The sequence below is a fragment of the Bubalus bubalis genome, chromosome 23 (genome assembly GCF_019923935.1).
Source record: "Bubalus bubalis isolate 160015118507 breed Murrah chromosome 23, NDDB_SH_1, whole genome shotgun sequence".
NCBI classification, from domain to species: domain Eukaryota; kingdom Metazoa; phylum Chordata; class Mammalia; order Artiodactyla; family Bovidae; genus Bubalus; species Bubalus bubalis.
The window spans coordinates 21,648,078-21,661,719 of record NC_059179.1 but is presented as its reverse complement, the minus strand read 5'-3'; the positions used below and the strand labels follow the sequence as shown (position 1 = coordinate 21,661,719).

The 13,642-nt window shown below is 46.1% G+C and overlaps 1 protein-coding gene across 1 annotated transcript; it reads right to left on the bottom strand.

Moving 5' to 3' along the window:
* Positions 1–1,728: 1,728 nt before the first annotated feature.
* HIF1AN (hypoxia inducible factor 1 subunit alpha inhibitor) lies at positions 1,729–12,358 on the bottom strand. The gene is made up of 8 exons (XM_006053196.4): positions 12,146–12,358; positions 11,634–11,884; positions 8,748–8,896; positions 6,105–6,250; positions 5,205–5,311; positions 4,728–4,791; positions 4,389–4,499; positions 1,729–3,542 (listed from the first exon to the last, which is right to left on the bottom strand). Exons 1-8 carry the CDS (start codon positions 12,320–12,322, stop codon positions 3,498–3,500), a joined length of 1,050 nt encoding a protein of 349 aa, XP_006053258.1. The 5' UTR covers positions 12,323–12,358; the 3' UTR covers positions 1,729–3,497.
* Between the last annotated feature and the right edge of the window lie 1,284 nt (positions 12,359–13,642).

The following is a 13,642-nucleotide window of genomic DNA, read 5'->3' as shown; positions in this document are numbered from 1 at the left end:
TATTTCATGTGCTTTCCTCTCCAACTAGAGAGGCTCCTGGAGGATAAAAGAGGAGGTTTTCTCCACATCCTTCAGTGTTGGAATCTAACAAATTCTTGTCATAGGTGGGGTATCTGTAGTGTTGATTACAAAAACATTTTCCACAAACAAGAAACACATGTCAAAACCATTCTATTGCTATTCTTTGCCCTATTACTTGCGTTTGACACTCTTTGACACTCCTTGTCGGCTCTAGATGTCTGTTCCTGTATCTACCTCAGCCTGGGGACGGGGCCCACCCAGCCTTTGTTAAGAAGTAACAGCTCAGCCTGTGGAGGAAACAATGAAAGGGTATGTGGCCCAAGAGTCTCTGGGGGACAGAGGGAGGGTCTCGTCACATTGGGTTGGCCATTGATAAGGATCCTTCCCCTCTCTGTCTCCTAACAGATTCAGATTAATGATCGCTCATTCCTAATTGTCAAATTTCTTTTCCTTCATCCTGTGTCTAATCACCAGTGACAGAAACCATTACGCAAATGAGAGCAGACGACTTCCCCCAACTGTTCGCGTTGGTAAAAACCTTGTAATTTAGAGCTCTGATTTGTAGGAGAAGCTGGTCTCCCCCAGGCATCCTGGGCATCTGCTCAACTGATGCCCAGAACAGCCCCTCCTCCATCCCCCACCTCCAACCCCCCAACAAATATTAGACTTCACGAGAGAGTGGTTTCCTCTGTACCTGCTGGTTTAAAAACAGGAGCATGCAACATGGCTGACCTCTATACAGGCCCAAACGCCCACCTTTCCTTCTTGTGTCTGCCCTCATGCTGCTAGTTAGGATAGGTGTTAAGAAATAGGGCAGAGACGCTTCCTCTGCAACAAGCAGAATTTCTGCCTGAACAGCCCTAGCCTAGCTATGTGAAGGGAAGGGCCTCAATCTTTTCATCAGGGAAAATGCAGGCAGCAGAACATGAATTACAGTTCTCAGTGAACTTCCAGACCTAGATCTTCAATGCTCCACATGCACAAGCATGCTGGGAGAAGTGACGGGACCTATTCAAGGACATACTCGTAATCAATGGGATCCAGAACTGTTTCCCTGTAACTCATTTCAGAATTCTTTTAACTCCATAGTATGGCTTCCTGGCATTTTCCCCAAGAAGTGTTTGCCGGAGCCCAGAAGAGCTTTTACCCTGAGCTGTATTCTTTTGGGCTAAGCCTGTCTGTACTAGATACTGCCCAGTGGGTGAGATCTGAGCAAGGCCTGTAGTTTAGAGGAGGTATGGTAGGAGAATCAACAGTTTGCTAGAGAAGCACAGCAGGGGCTCTGTAGCCAAATAGTACTAGGCTGGAATCCTGATTGCCACCAATCACTTACTCTTGAGCTGTAAAATGAAAATACCTACCTTGCAGGATAGCGAGGAACAAAGACAAAAGCACTTGACATTAGGTGTCTTAATAGTCAGGGGTCCCTGTTGTATTACCCAAGACTCAGGACCCAACCTGTGAAGGCCCCTCCACCTTGGTCAGACATGGGTGGGCACAGCACCCAGAGACGATCAGCTGAGAGGACCAAGCCATCACCCACATCTTTGAGGAATGAGCCAGGAAGGCTGCAGACATGCTGAGGAGAATGAAAAGAATGTGCTGTATTTCAAAATGTGAATGTGGTCAATTTATCCTTCCTCTGTCCTATTTTCTTTGCTGTGTTCCTTTTTCCCAAAAGAGATGGAGGGATGGAGACCACTGCGGTCACATTTTCCAGCATTGGCTATATTTGAAAGAACTACACTTTAGAAGGTACCGTGTTTGAACACCCACACTGCATCAGAGAACCCCAGCATGGGGTACTAAAAATAAACACCCCACCCCAAAATACACACGGGTGCGCTCATGCACACACACACGCTCATCCTCTCAGTCCATCAGTGCACTGTAGCTATAAACTGAGCTCTGGGGGTGAGAGCCACAGCTCAGACACTGGAAGTAAACCTTTGGCAAAAAAAAAAAAAAAGGAAAAAAAATGAACCCAGAGACTTCCAACTCCTTTTTCCTTCCAGAGAGAAGGGGCGTGGAGACGGGAGTGGAGGCGACAGGACACAGGGCTGCCACACTGCCCATTCCAAGGCCCCCACTTTCACCACACGAGCCCTTTGAGTTGTGCAGTGCCCGGTGACCCAGCTGTGAGCTGCAGCCCTGAGAGTGGTTCCCACAAGTAACTGTGAACAGAAAAGGAATTCCACTCCATGCTCCACCAGTTGCCCTGACTTTTGAGGGTGTTCGTGGAACATTACAGTGGGGTCTGGCAGAGGTTCTGGCTTCAAGAGGCAAGGCTACATTTCTGCCCTTGCCATGAGGCGGATGACAGGTGGTGAGTTAGCTGCCTCAGCTTGACCCCACTTAGTCTACTTGTGCCAGGAAGCTCCACAGACGTAGCCGAGGACTTGGCCTGGGCAGGGAGGGTCGTAGGATCTGGAGGCTCTAGCCAGTCGGTCTCAGGCAGGTTGTTGAGACAAACATCCAATGGCTAAAAATGAGTTTAAAAGCTTTAGACCAGCTCAGGCAGTATTGCCTTGGAGTTCCTGCTGTATGCTCCACTGGACAAGGTTAAGCAGTAGAAACTTGGTCAGCAGAGAGGCAGGCCAGTGTAGACACATGCACACACACATATCCCCAAGAGGCCTGCACTCTTAGAACCTACAGAAGACACTGCTGGAGGACTCCCCAGGCACCCAGGACAGAGAGCAAGAGCTGGTGCTGAAAGAAAGCAGCTGTATGTAAAAACTCCTGTAATCTGGACGTTTTGCACAATCCTTGGTTCCTTTGTCCCAAGGTGCTTTTCTGTGTATGGCTTGAGCTTGAAGGTCCAAGTTGGAACCCTGCCTAATTCGCTCTCCGAGGAAGCTACTGAGGCTCTCAGAGGGAAGCCTCCCCCTCCCTCTCTCTCCCATTAGAGTCCCGTAGCATTCCTACCAGCCTAGAGCCTCACTCTGTGAAAACTGGGAGGGGGCAGACTGACCTCACGGACAGGACAGCTGTGGCCCTGGAGCCCAGATGTGGGGGCATCCGAGAGCATCTCCTCTCTCAGGCTGAGGCACTGAGGTTGCAGGAGACAGAGCTGAGAGCCAGAAGTGGCATCCTGACCCAGAAGGAGGGAGTGAGGAAGAAACACATACACGCGTGTGCAGGCACACACACGCACACACACCCCGAGGTGGACAGACCAACACACAGACAGGATGACAACCAGAAGCTGGGGACTCCACACACTGAATGCAGGACTTCAGGGGGCAGAGAGGGAGGGTGCTGGGGCACAGAGGCAAGGGTAAGAATCCCTCCGAATGGGAGTGGAGTGCCAACCACCCTGCCTTGCCCCAAACACCTGCCTCCAGGGCCATGGCAAGAGTCCAGTCCATTAAGTGCAGCGTGCAATACTAGCGCTTGGAGTCTCCTGTCCTCATCAATGAAGCGGTGTGGACGGGCTAGCAGTCACCTGGCAGGAGGCCTTGACTCCTGGCAGGCTAGTTGTATCGGCCCTTGATCATTGTGTTCAACAAGGGCCCCACCTGTGGAAAGACATGGGGAGCCAGTCAGAACTGTCTGTCCTCTAGCCCCAGAGCAGGACGGGGTGTGTCTGGAGACATCAACGTCCAGCCAAGGGCAAGGACAAGGCTTTCGTTCAATCTTGTAAACCCTCTAATCAACTCTCTTCCTGGAGGTCAACCCAGTATTCTGGGGCATGGTCCCCTCCTCTGGGTCCATGTTGGATTACTTTCCTTCTCACAACACCCTATACACATAAGCAGTGCCAAACTGACAGACAGACGGTCAGAGGAGCTAACACACCCCAGACACCTCAGAGTGTCTATCTGCGTGTTTCGTAAATGTGCCTTAAGAATCTTAAATGCTTCTTTATCCCGAAAGGATCACTTGCAGCTGGGGCTGGTGCTCTCTCCCCACAGGTGCTATGGATGCACAGGCTATCCACAGGAAGAGGTAAAGAGCATCATAAATATAAATCTCCCCCATTTATGCAATGGGCCACTGGCATACCTGTGTGGGAAGCAGGTCTCAACATTACCTAGAGCAGCCTTGGCACAGCTGGGAGCATGTGAGAAGATGCTTTGCTGCTCGCTTTCCGTTCCAGAAGAATCCCCTCAGGGGTCCCCAGCTGGCACACAAGCCCCATGAGGAATATTACTACTAGCATGGAACAGATTATAATTGATCCGCCAGTCAAGCCCAGCTCTCACCAAAAAATTAGAATTTTCTGAACATATCCATAACCTCTATGAAGAGAGAGGACAAGAATACTGAAACAGACGAGCTACAGAGAACATGACACCAACCCTGACTTTCCCTGGTCACTCTGCCCAGAGTCACAGGAGTGCCACTTTGGGGCAGCCACATACCTCTTGTGGGTTCCCCAAGGCCTCTCCAAGCATCTTCTCAATGTTTCTCATTATGGCCACTTTCTGATGGGCTTTGAGAGGATATTCAATTCTCTTAGGAGTCGGGGCCCCCTGCAAAGGAAGCAGCAGCTCAGGAAATGTCTTTAGCAGGCTTCAGTGTCACGCACTGTACCAAGCACCATCCTCTCTTAAGAAACCCAGTTCAACCCCAACCCTCTTCATCTCCCTCAAAGACCTGGCAATCACTTCCAGAGACAGCCAACCTCCCTGTCCCACCCCCAAATAATTCATCACACCTACCTCACCCCACTCCCATCTAGAACAAAAAACCATAGTCACCTTATACCAGAAGTTCACAGTGATGGTTATCCCCCCATTTAGTAATGACTCTATGTGATGCCACCTGCAAGAAAACAAACAGGTTGCTGTTTGCCACCAGAACTTTTCAGAGGGATGGTTCCTCTGAAACTAGAAAGTCCTTATATAGCTGTTCTATATAAGGAAACAGTATCTTCACACTCATCCTACCAAACACACCCTGGAGCTAAAGGGAGTGGTGTTTGGTCTTCAAATACCAAAGAGCCAAGCCTCAAGCCTCTGGGGCCTCTTTGGACCAGAGGAACTGTTATCTTGTCTAGAGACAGTGTTGTCATTTCCCCCGGCTTAAGTACGCCCATCATCCGGATATGCCAACCTTCCTGTACATCACTTTAAGTCCAATCCTGCCACAACTCAAAAGAAGTGACATGGATAAGGCTTTCCAGGGAATGGGAAAGAAAGCTCCCCAGAAGCCCCCAGTCCTAGCCCCGTCCTCACCAGTACATTGGGATGTAAAGAACATCACCGGGGCCAACCACTGTTTCGTAACCAACCACGTTCTGGAAATTGGGAAACCTCTCGTAGTCAGGATTGTCAAAGTCCACCTGAGAGGTTCAAGAGGAAAAAAAAAAAATCAGTCAATCACCAAATTTTTATCTGTTACTTTGGTAATCAAGAAAGATCCCTTAAAAAGTCTTGAGAATTTTTTTTTTTAATCCAGCAAAAGACACAACACACATTAAACATACACAAACTCTCCCAGAGAATGACATAAGAAGATGGGCACTGCTGAATGTTAAATGAATACTAGGCCTTGTGATCCTGAGGTCAAAAGCCAATCATCAAGGTTTACAGGTCAGAAACCTACTCATGGCCTGCAGATTTGAGGAATTAGGACTCATCTTTCAGCCAAACTTTCAGAAACTTTCTCCCAAACACATATTCGAACCAGCAAAGACTCCTACACAAGGCAGCTAAGCAGCTTTCTCCTCAAGGAAGAAGAGGAGCTCTCTGGTTGGCCACAAAGTCAACTACATACCTCACTGAGATCCAGAAAAGACCTTAAGTGACATATCTCAATTCTATTCATCCTTCTCTTTATCAAAAAGTAGCATCTGTGACAAAAGTAAACAATCATAAAATCTAATGGAGACATACACATTTTGTTTCATGAATTTATAATCCAATCAAATAGAATAACTAGAGCCCACCAGCATCAGTGAGGGCTTTGCCCTGACCATCTGGGGACCACCACAGGGGCCAGGAATATGTAAGCTACATTGTGAAACTGTCCTCTCAGTTTATCCAAACCTGGCATACTGCCACAGAGAAGGGGGACCCATGCCCATCTTGGATCTCTAAGGAGTTCTATACCCTCCTCGGATCATGCAAGCTCACCTGGCTCTGTCTGTCACAGGGATGATGAACAGGATATGGGTAGAGGCACTCAAACTGATCCGGAGGGAACAAAATGCATCGCTTGTGGCCTTTTATCTGAGCAAAGAAGTTCTGTTGCTCATCATAGTGAGCAGGTGTCACATTTCCTGTAGGAAAAAACACATTTTCTTATTCAAGACAGTAGCTCTACTGCACAGGATAGAACACAGGCTTCAGTGTTACAGACAAAGCCTAGTCTGCCCTCTCAGCAAAAGGTTCCAAATCAAAATCAGGGAGACTATAATCACAACTCTCATTCAATTAGGTGTTACACTTTTAATAGGTGATAGATCTAGTAGCAAACATCGCTGGCTAAGGGTTCACCGTCAATTAGCAGAGTGGATTTCTTTATATGACAGCTGCTACCCTTACTGTATACAACTGCACATCAAAATGATACAAGCGTGGAAAAACAATACACTCCATACAGCTATGCCCTGCTTTTCAGAAGTTCGCTTTATACCACTTTGCTTTTACAGGAGACCTATATTTGCACCCATTTTGCTAAATGAAAGAAATTCAAAGAGAGTTTTCATTTTTACAAAGAAAAAGGCAGAAGTATCACTCAGAGTTTGCTCTGGAGTGAGCCATTACAGAGGCAGTGAGCACGAGCAGTAAGAGTAGCACTGCCAACCTCCTCCCCTAGAAACTACACTCAGCATCAAGCCACCATAGCTCTGATTGTGTGAGCATCTGTGCTTTCTATTTACTTTGTGCATCCGTTAGCAAGATGTGCCCTAGGATAACTGCTTCTTTGTTTTACATCATCTTGGCTTATAGAAGGTTTCACAGGGATGGTCTACTTTCAGACAGCTAGTGGGAACCTGCACTTGAACTCTGGACAATGGCACAAACTCAAGGGAAACACGAGCAAGAGTTAGAAACAGTTGAAATGACGGTATCAGCAATGCATGCATGCTCTTCTTTGATGCAGTTAACCAGTCATTTTAAGTTGTATATATGTACTTACTTTCGGTAGCTCTTCTGGAGCTCACCAGGGGCTTTCCTGGTGGCTTAGACAGTAAAGAATCTGCCTGCAATGCAGAAGACGCGGGTTCGATCCCTAGGTTAGGAAAATCCCCTGGAGAAGGGGATGGCTAACCACTCCAGTAGTTTTGCTTGAAGAATTCCACGGATAGAGGAACCTGGTGGGCTACTGCCCATAGGGTTGCAAAGAGTCGGACACAACTGAGTGACTAACACTTTCTGGAGCTCAAAGATTCTCAACCTTTGCTCCCACTTCAACACACCTGTTGGACTGCAACACTTCTTTAGATCAACACTGGAGCTGTTGCTTCTCGTGGGGGCAGGGGGAGCATAACAAATTCCTGAAGAGTGTTGTGTACTCCGAATAATGCAAATTATCTAAAATGCCATCTTGAATTATCTGCCCTTGTGTATGCATGCTCCTCTTTATAACTGGGGCTGCATCTGACAGTTATAAAGAGCCCCACTGTTTCTCTGCACAGTCCTTAAGAGCTCAAGGGCCCTCTGCAAGGCATGGAGTTTAGAAAACATTCCCCAGTCTGCCTGAGTGGGCCAAGACAGCCACTTTACTAGGTGCAGAGTCCATGTGCATCCCTGAAGACGACTTCTTCTCTCGTCTCTGCCTGCTAGATCTACTTCCTTGCCCTCTACCACAGGATAGAAAGGCAACATACAAATTCAGAGTCAAGTAAACAAGAACTGGCTCCTGGTAGGTCAACCAAGAGTTGGCCTCAAAGGGGCAGGCTAAGGGACAATTCATAAGCTGCAATACTAGAAGCTTTCATTAATACTAGCGGTAAAAGATACAAATCTGGAGAAAAGACAATCAAAGGGGAAGAAGAGACTCCAGAGCCTGGTGGTGACTGATAATGAGTCATTACTCCGCTTCCTTGTTCAACTCAATTTACTCACCATTTACTAAGGACCTCTACTAGGAGCCGGCACTGAGCTAGTGACAGAATTGACACAATGACCCTGGTTGGTAAGTAGCTTTCTTTCTCCTCATTGGAGTTTAAAGGTGTCTCTTTTTGAAAAAAAAAAAAGTAGTATTCAAGTATTTGCTTATATACATCTAAAATCCTCTAGCAGGATACAGAAGCAGCTAACAACATTTGGTGCCTCCAGGGAGGGATGGAAACTGAGAGGCTGGGAAACTGGAGTGTAAGAGAGATTTATCACTACATACCTATTTATACCTTTTGAATTTAACCCCAAAAATATATTATCTGTTCAAAAGATAAGTTCAATTTATATTGGAAAAATATTTTTCTTCTACTAGGATAAAAATCTGCAGACATATCCAACAGAAAACAGCAGAATTTTAGAGAGATCTCCAGTAACTGAGTATATGTATTCACAAAGCAGCTGAGGAAGGGAAAAGGGAACTTTCTTTTTAGAGTACCTGAAGCTATTTTAAACATGTAACATATATTAATCTCATTGAACCTTCATAGTCAATTTTAAGGTATTACCGTGTCTGTTTTACAAATTAGGAGACTGAGGCTTAAGAAAGTTACATGACTTGTTTAAAGTCATGGATCGAGTAAGTGGTGGGGAAAGGATTAGAAATCAGTTCATGTGACCCCAAGTCGTGCTGCTTTCTGAAAGATTTCTTACCTTCCATGCCGATAAGCAGCAGGTTAGAGGTCAGCTGCCCCCAGCCACGCTTTCCCTGTTGCTTATTAATCCAGTTCCAGTTAAAACCCAAGAAGTCCATGACAATCTTCCTGCCCACAGTATCATTGAGTGTTTGCTGTAGATACAACCTATGTTCCCCAAAGAGAAAATCCCATTAGTGCATGTACACAGTGTCTGTGGCATGGCCTCCCTACACCTGGAAATTCAAACCCAAGCCCACACCAACACTTCTAACAAAAACAGCTGCAGTCATGGGACTCTCACAGAGCTGAATCCTCTCCTATCCTTCTTTGAGCTCTGTTCAACATCAAATTTTGTATTTTAAAGAAGTGATTCTTGGCTTTTTGGGTCACATTATGAATCTTTTATGAATCTAAGAGGGGAAAAAAGTACCCAAGGGAGGTTCCCCATAAAAATGCTCATACATCTAACTTTCATTTAATTTCATAGATTCCTCAAAGCCTACCCATGCTGCTGGTGCTGCTGCTGCTAAGTCGCTTCAGTCGTGTCCGACTCTGTGCAACCCCAGAGATGGCAGCCCACTAGGAACCCTAGAATAATGATTCAGCCTGTTCCAGAAACTCTCAGGGCCTGAGAGGACTCCTTTGGCCTCCAACAGCCATTGTGGCAGATCGTATTCCCTCCTTGTGAGAGTTATTCTTCTGCACCTCCTTCAAGTAAGGCTTTCTTATTTAACTTCTTTGGCCACCAAGCTGTCCACAGAAGTGACTGGTGCTGCTTCCAAACTTTAATTTTAAGAACCAGTACACACTACCACCACATTACTTTCCCTCTGCCACAGCAACTGCAAAGTTTCAGATAGCAACTGCAAAGTTTCAGATAGCAACTGCTGGAGCGATCTAGGTCCCAAAGTGGAAAAGATGACCTAAGAGCAGAGCCTCCAGGTGACCCGAGATGGACATGTAGCATGTGTGAAAAATAAACCTTTGTTGCTTCACATTGCTGAGTCCTGGAATGAAGCCTAGTTTATCTTAACTGATTCAGCCACCTATCTATAGCAGCCATCTGGAGCTGAAGGAAGAAACCTCACTAAGCTTTCTGCAGACTCAGGGCCCCTAAGACGCCTGAGGAAGGTAAGAAGTTACTTAATACATATGAAAACCCAAACACAGTTGCTCAAGTCCCCAAAGAAATATTATTTAGGGGGCAAACATGAAGGAAAAAAAGTAATGGTGCTGAGAACATTATTTCAAAAGGCTCAAAGGTATCTCAGTGCCTGAGGATAACCATGATGTTTAAAGCAACCCTAATTAAAAATCTTGCTAACTTGAAGAGAGCTACCTGTGTAGGGACATGGAACCCTCAAGACTTGAATACAACCTTGGAATGCTCCCCAGAGATTATGAAGTACGTGTATTCATACAAATATCTCTCAAGTAACTCTCAAAGAGTCAGAAACACTTCCCAAACAGGAATCTAAACAATTCCTCTGAAACCTTAACAGTAAATGCTCAAAACAGCTCAAAGAGGATCCCTTTACCTCAGAATCATAACAACCTGTATCATTATACAATGGGGTTAGTTGGTGCTAAAGTAGCCGGAAGGGAAAAATCTGCAAACAGTAAAGAAATTTTCCTTAAGTCATCCATAAGGTACAGACTACACTCCTAGCTCACATTTAGGCAAAATGTTCTGTGGGAAACAAGAACCTTAAAATGACTGGGAAATCAAAAGACTCATATCTTATCTCACACTCATTCTAGAGCATATGTTCACCCAACAGATTTACACTCCACCAGCATTATTCAAATCAATCTTTCTTCTCAATGTTGGTTGTGTGTGTGTGTTTGTCTGTGTGTGCATCAGTGCACACTGTGGTAAATTTGAGGACATTAATGCACGAACGGATTCAACTGCAACAGTCTCTATAAGACATAAAGAACAAATCTATTGTAGTTCAGATTCTGGAAACTCTTTTGGTAAAAGTCCCAACATTATGACAATAGCTAACAGTTAGGAAAACAAAAAAAGGGGGGGAACGGAGGGAGGTGGGTATTTCAAATCCTTTCACTCTGCCACATACTGCTAACAGAGTCTGAAAGAGAAATGGGGCTGGAAACTGAAGAAAAGCCCAGGGTTGGGCACCAAATGTGAGATGGAGATAGTCAGTCACCATCAAGTACTCAGTGACAGCAATTCCCCAGGAGTAAAGTTAAAGTAGGACTGGATGCTGTCTGAGAACTACATAAGAGAAGGTCCTCATAAAGAGAGTTAAAAGGGAGAGGTAAGTCACTCCCCTATGTGTGTGGGTGTCTTGTGTTTGCTATTGTCAATACAATGCAGAACATCAATATTCTCCCTACCCTCACCTATTCAACTTTTCAGCCTGTGCTGCCCCCATTCAAATATTTTAGGACAAAGGCTGCAAACCTGCAGTCTCAGGAAATTCACTGATGTTTTAAACTGGTCTCTGGCAGCATTTTAAAAAATTTGAATTAGCTGCCCACATGTAAAGCTTAAAAATTTTTTTAAATAGAAATCCTGATTTCTAGCTTCTCGGGGCTGGAGCGGGGCAGGGAGGGGTGGGATCAGACTATCTGGCAACCCTGGGGCTGCACTCCAAAATGGAAACAAGAGTTAAGTAATGACTTCTCACTCTTAACAGGGCATATGCCTTCAGCTTCATCATAGCTTTCACCCAAACTTCCACTCATTTCATTCACCTACCAGACTCTGCTAGGCAAGTGTGACTCTCACTTTATGAAGACAACAAATTTGAGAGTCACACTTCAAGTCTAGTCATTCCATCATCCCTCAAGCTAAAAAATTCAGCCTCAAATAAATACAGGCAAGAAAAATGGATGCCCTAGATTCAACAGAAAAAGCCATGATCTTGGAACTTACCTCTCTTCACCACCTCGCTGCTGTATATCCTGCAGTTTCTCAACAAACTCATGAAATTTCATTTCTTCCCTGTTGGACCTTGGCTTAAAGTTCTGGAAATTAGCCATCTTCTTCTCATCATAGTACAAGAACTTGTGGGTGCTGGCACTGTACACGGAGAAGTCACCGTTGCCAATATTTTCTTGCAGGTATTCAAGGTCCCATTTTAGTGCAGGATACACAAGATTTGTGTCCGTCAGCACCACAGGCTCCTAAATGGAAAAAATCAAGTTGTCCCAAGGAACTGGTGGGTTCTTGTCCCAAGATTCCAACTATTTTCCAACTTCAAAATAACTTCTGTTAACTAGCATGAACCCCGCAAGTTCCATTTCTCCTCGCTTCCCTCTCCATCCCCGCTTAGGCCCTTGTCCACAGCCCAGCGGGTCCCTCCCTTCTACCACCACTCGCCTTTGACCTCTCCTCCCAACCTGGTCCCTTCCCCCTCCCACTTCGAAAGCGGCTCCGCCCCCTACCTCATTCTCGATAAGCTCCTCCGCCCGGGGGTCGCTTTGACTCAGACGCGGGATGGGCCGGGTCGGGAAAGTGTAACTGCGCAGTTGGGACTCATCCCAGGCGGGGCTAGGGCCTTCAGCCTCTTCCCGGGGTTCTGCAGAGGCCGAGGACGCGGCCTCCGTTGCAGTCGCCGCCATCTCTACCGCTAGGGACGGCCCCACCGGAAGCGGAAGCTGCGCCTATTCCGGAGAAAAATACAACGGAAACCATAGAGATAGGCGGCAAGAGTGAGCGGCCCAGAAACACTAAGAACGCCGGCCTGAGCCCTTGGGGAGTGCCTCCTAATGGTAACCGATAGCTCTACACTGTAGACCTAGGACTAGACACTGAGTAGGGGTAATCATTTGGGCTACCAGTTCACAAAATATTATTGCTCAGTGCGTCCAGGCCTACACAACAGGCAAAGAAGAAGGCAAGTTTCAGTTCAGTTCAGTTCAGTCGCTCAGTCGTGTCCGACTCTTTGCGACCCCATGAATCGCACGCAGCACGCCAGGCCTCCCTGTCCATCACCAACTCCCGGAGTTCACTCAAACTCACGTCCATCGAGTCGGTGATGGCATCCAACCGTCTCATCCTCTGGTGAGGCATTAAATTTTACCCTGACGGATGGGGAGAGACACAAACTTGACCCACCTAAGGAAGTCAGAAGGAAAAGCAGTTGTCCAATACATAGATGTTGAGCAAAGTTTCATCTGAAGTCCTCTGCAAAAAAATACATGGCAACTTGAATTCTTCCGAAATCAAAGGCGTTTTCTCTTTTTCTTTTTTTTTTGCTTGGCACCATTTGATTTCTCTGCTATCTCACCTACTTAAAAGGCATTTTTTTCTTAGTCCAACTCTGTTTCTCGACTGAATTAGATCAGGGTTTGCTGTTGATCGAGTGCAGATGTCATCCCACCATTCTGAACATCGATTAGTTGCTCATTTGCAAGAGGGCAAGTTGCTATAATTATCCCCCAAATTTCATATACTGAAGAGTATGTATCAATTTTTATTGCTCTGATATATATTTGCGAATGTCTATAATAATGGATTCTACTCCAAAACAATAATCACCCTAAAAGTTCCTGGAAATATGTGCATGTATATACTGTAAATTATGCAAATCATACCTGTGTAAATAAAAACATTCATATTCGGACAATAATGCCCCTCCCATTGTTTTGTTGGGCTGCTGCTGCTGCTAAGTCGCTTCAGTCGTGTCCGACTCTGTGCGACCCCATAGACGGCAGCCCACCAGGCTCCCCCGTCCCTGGGATTCTCCAGGCAAGAACACTGGAGTGGGTTGCCATTTCCTTCTCCAATGCATGAAAGTGAAAAGTGAAAGTGAAGTTGCTCAGTCGTGTCCAACTCTTAGCGACCCCATGGACTGCAGCCCACCAGGCGCCCCCGTCCCTGGGATTCTCCAGGCAAGAACACTGGAGTGGGTTGCCATTTCCTTCTCCAATGCATGAAAG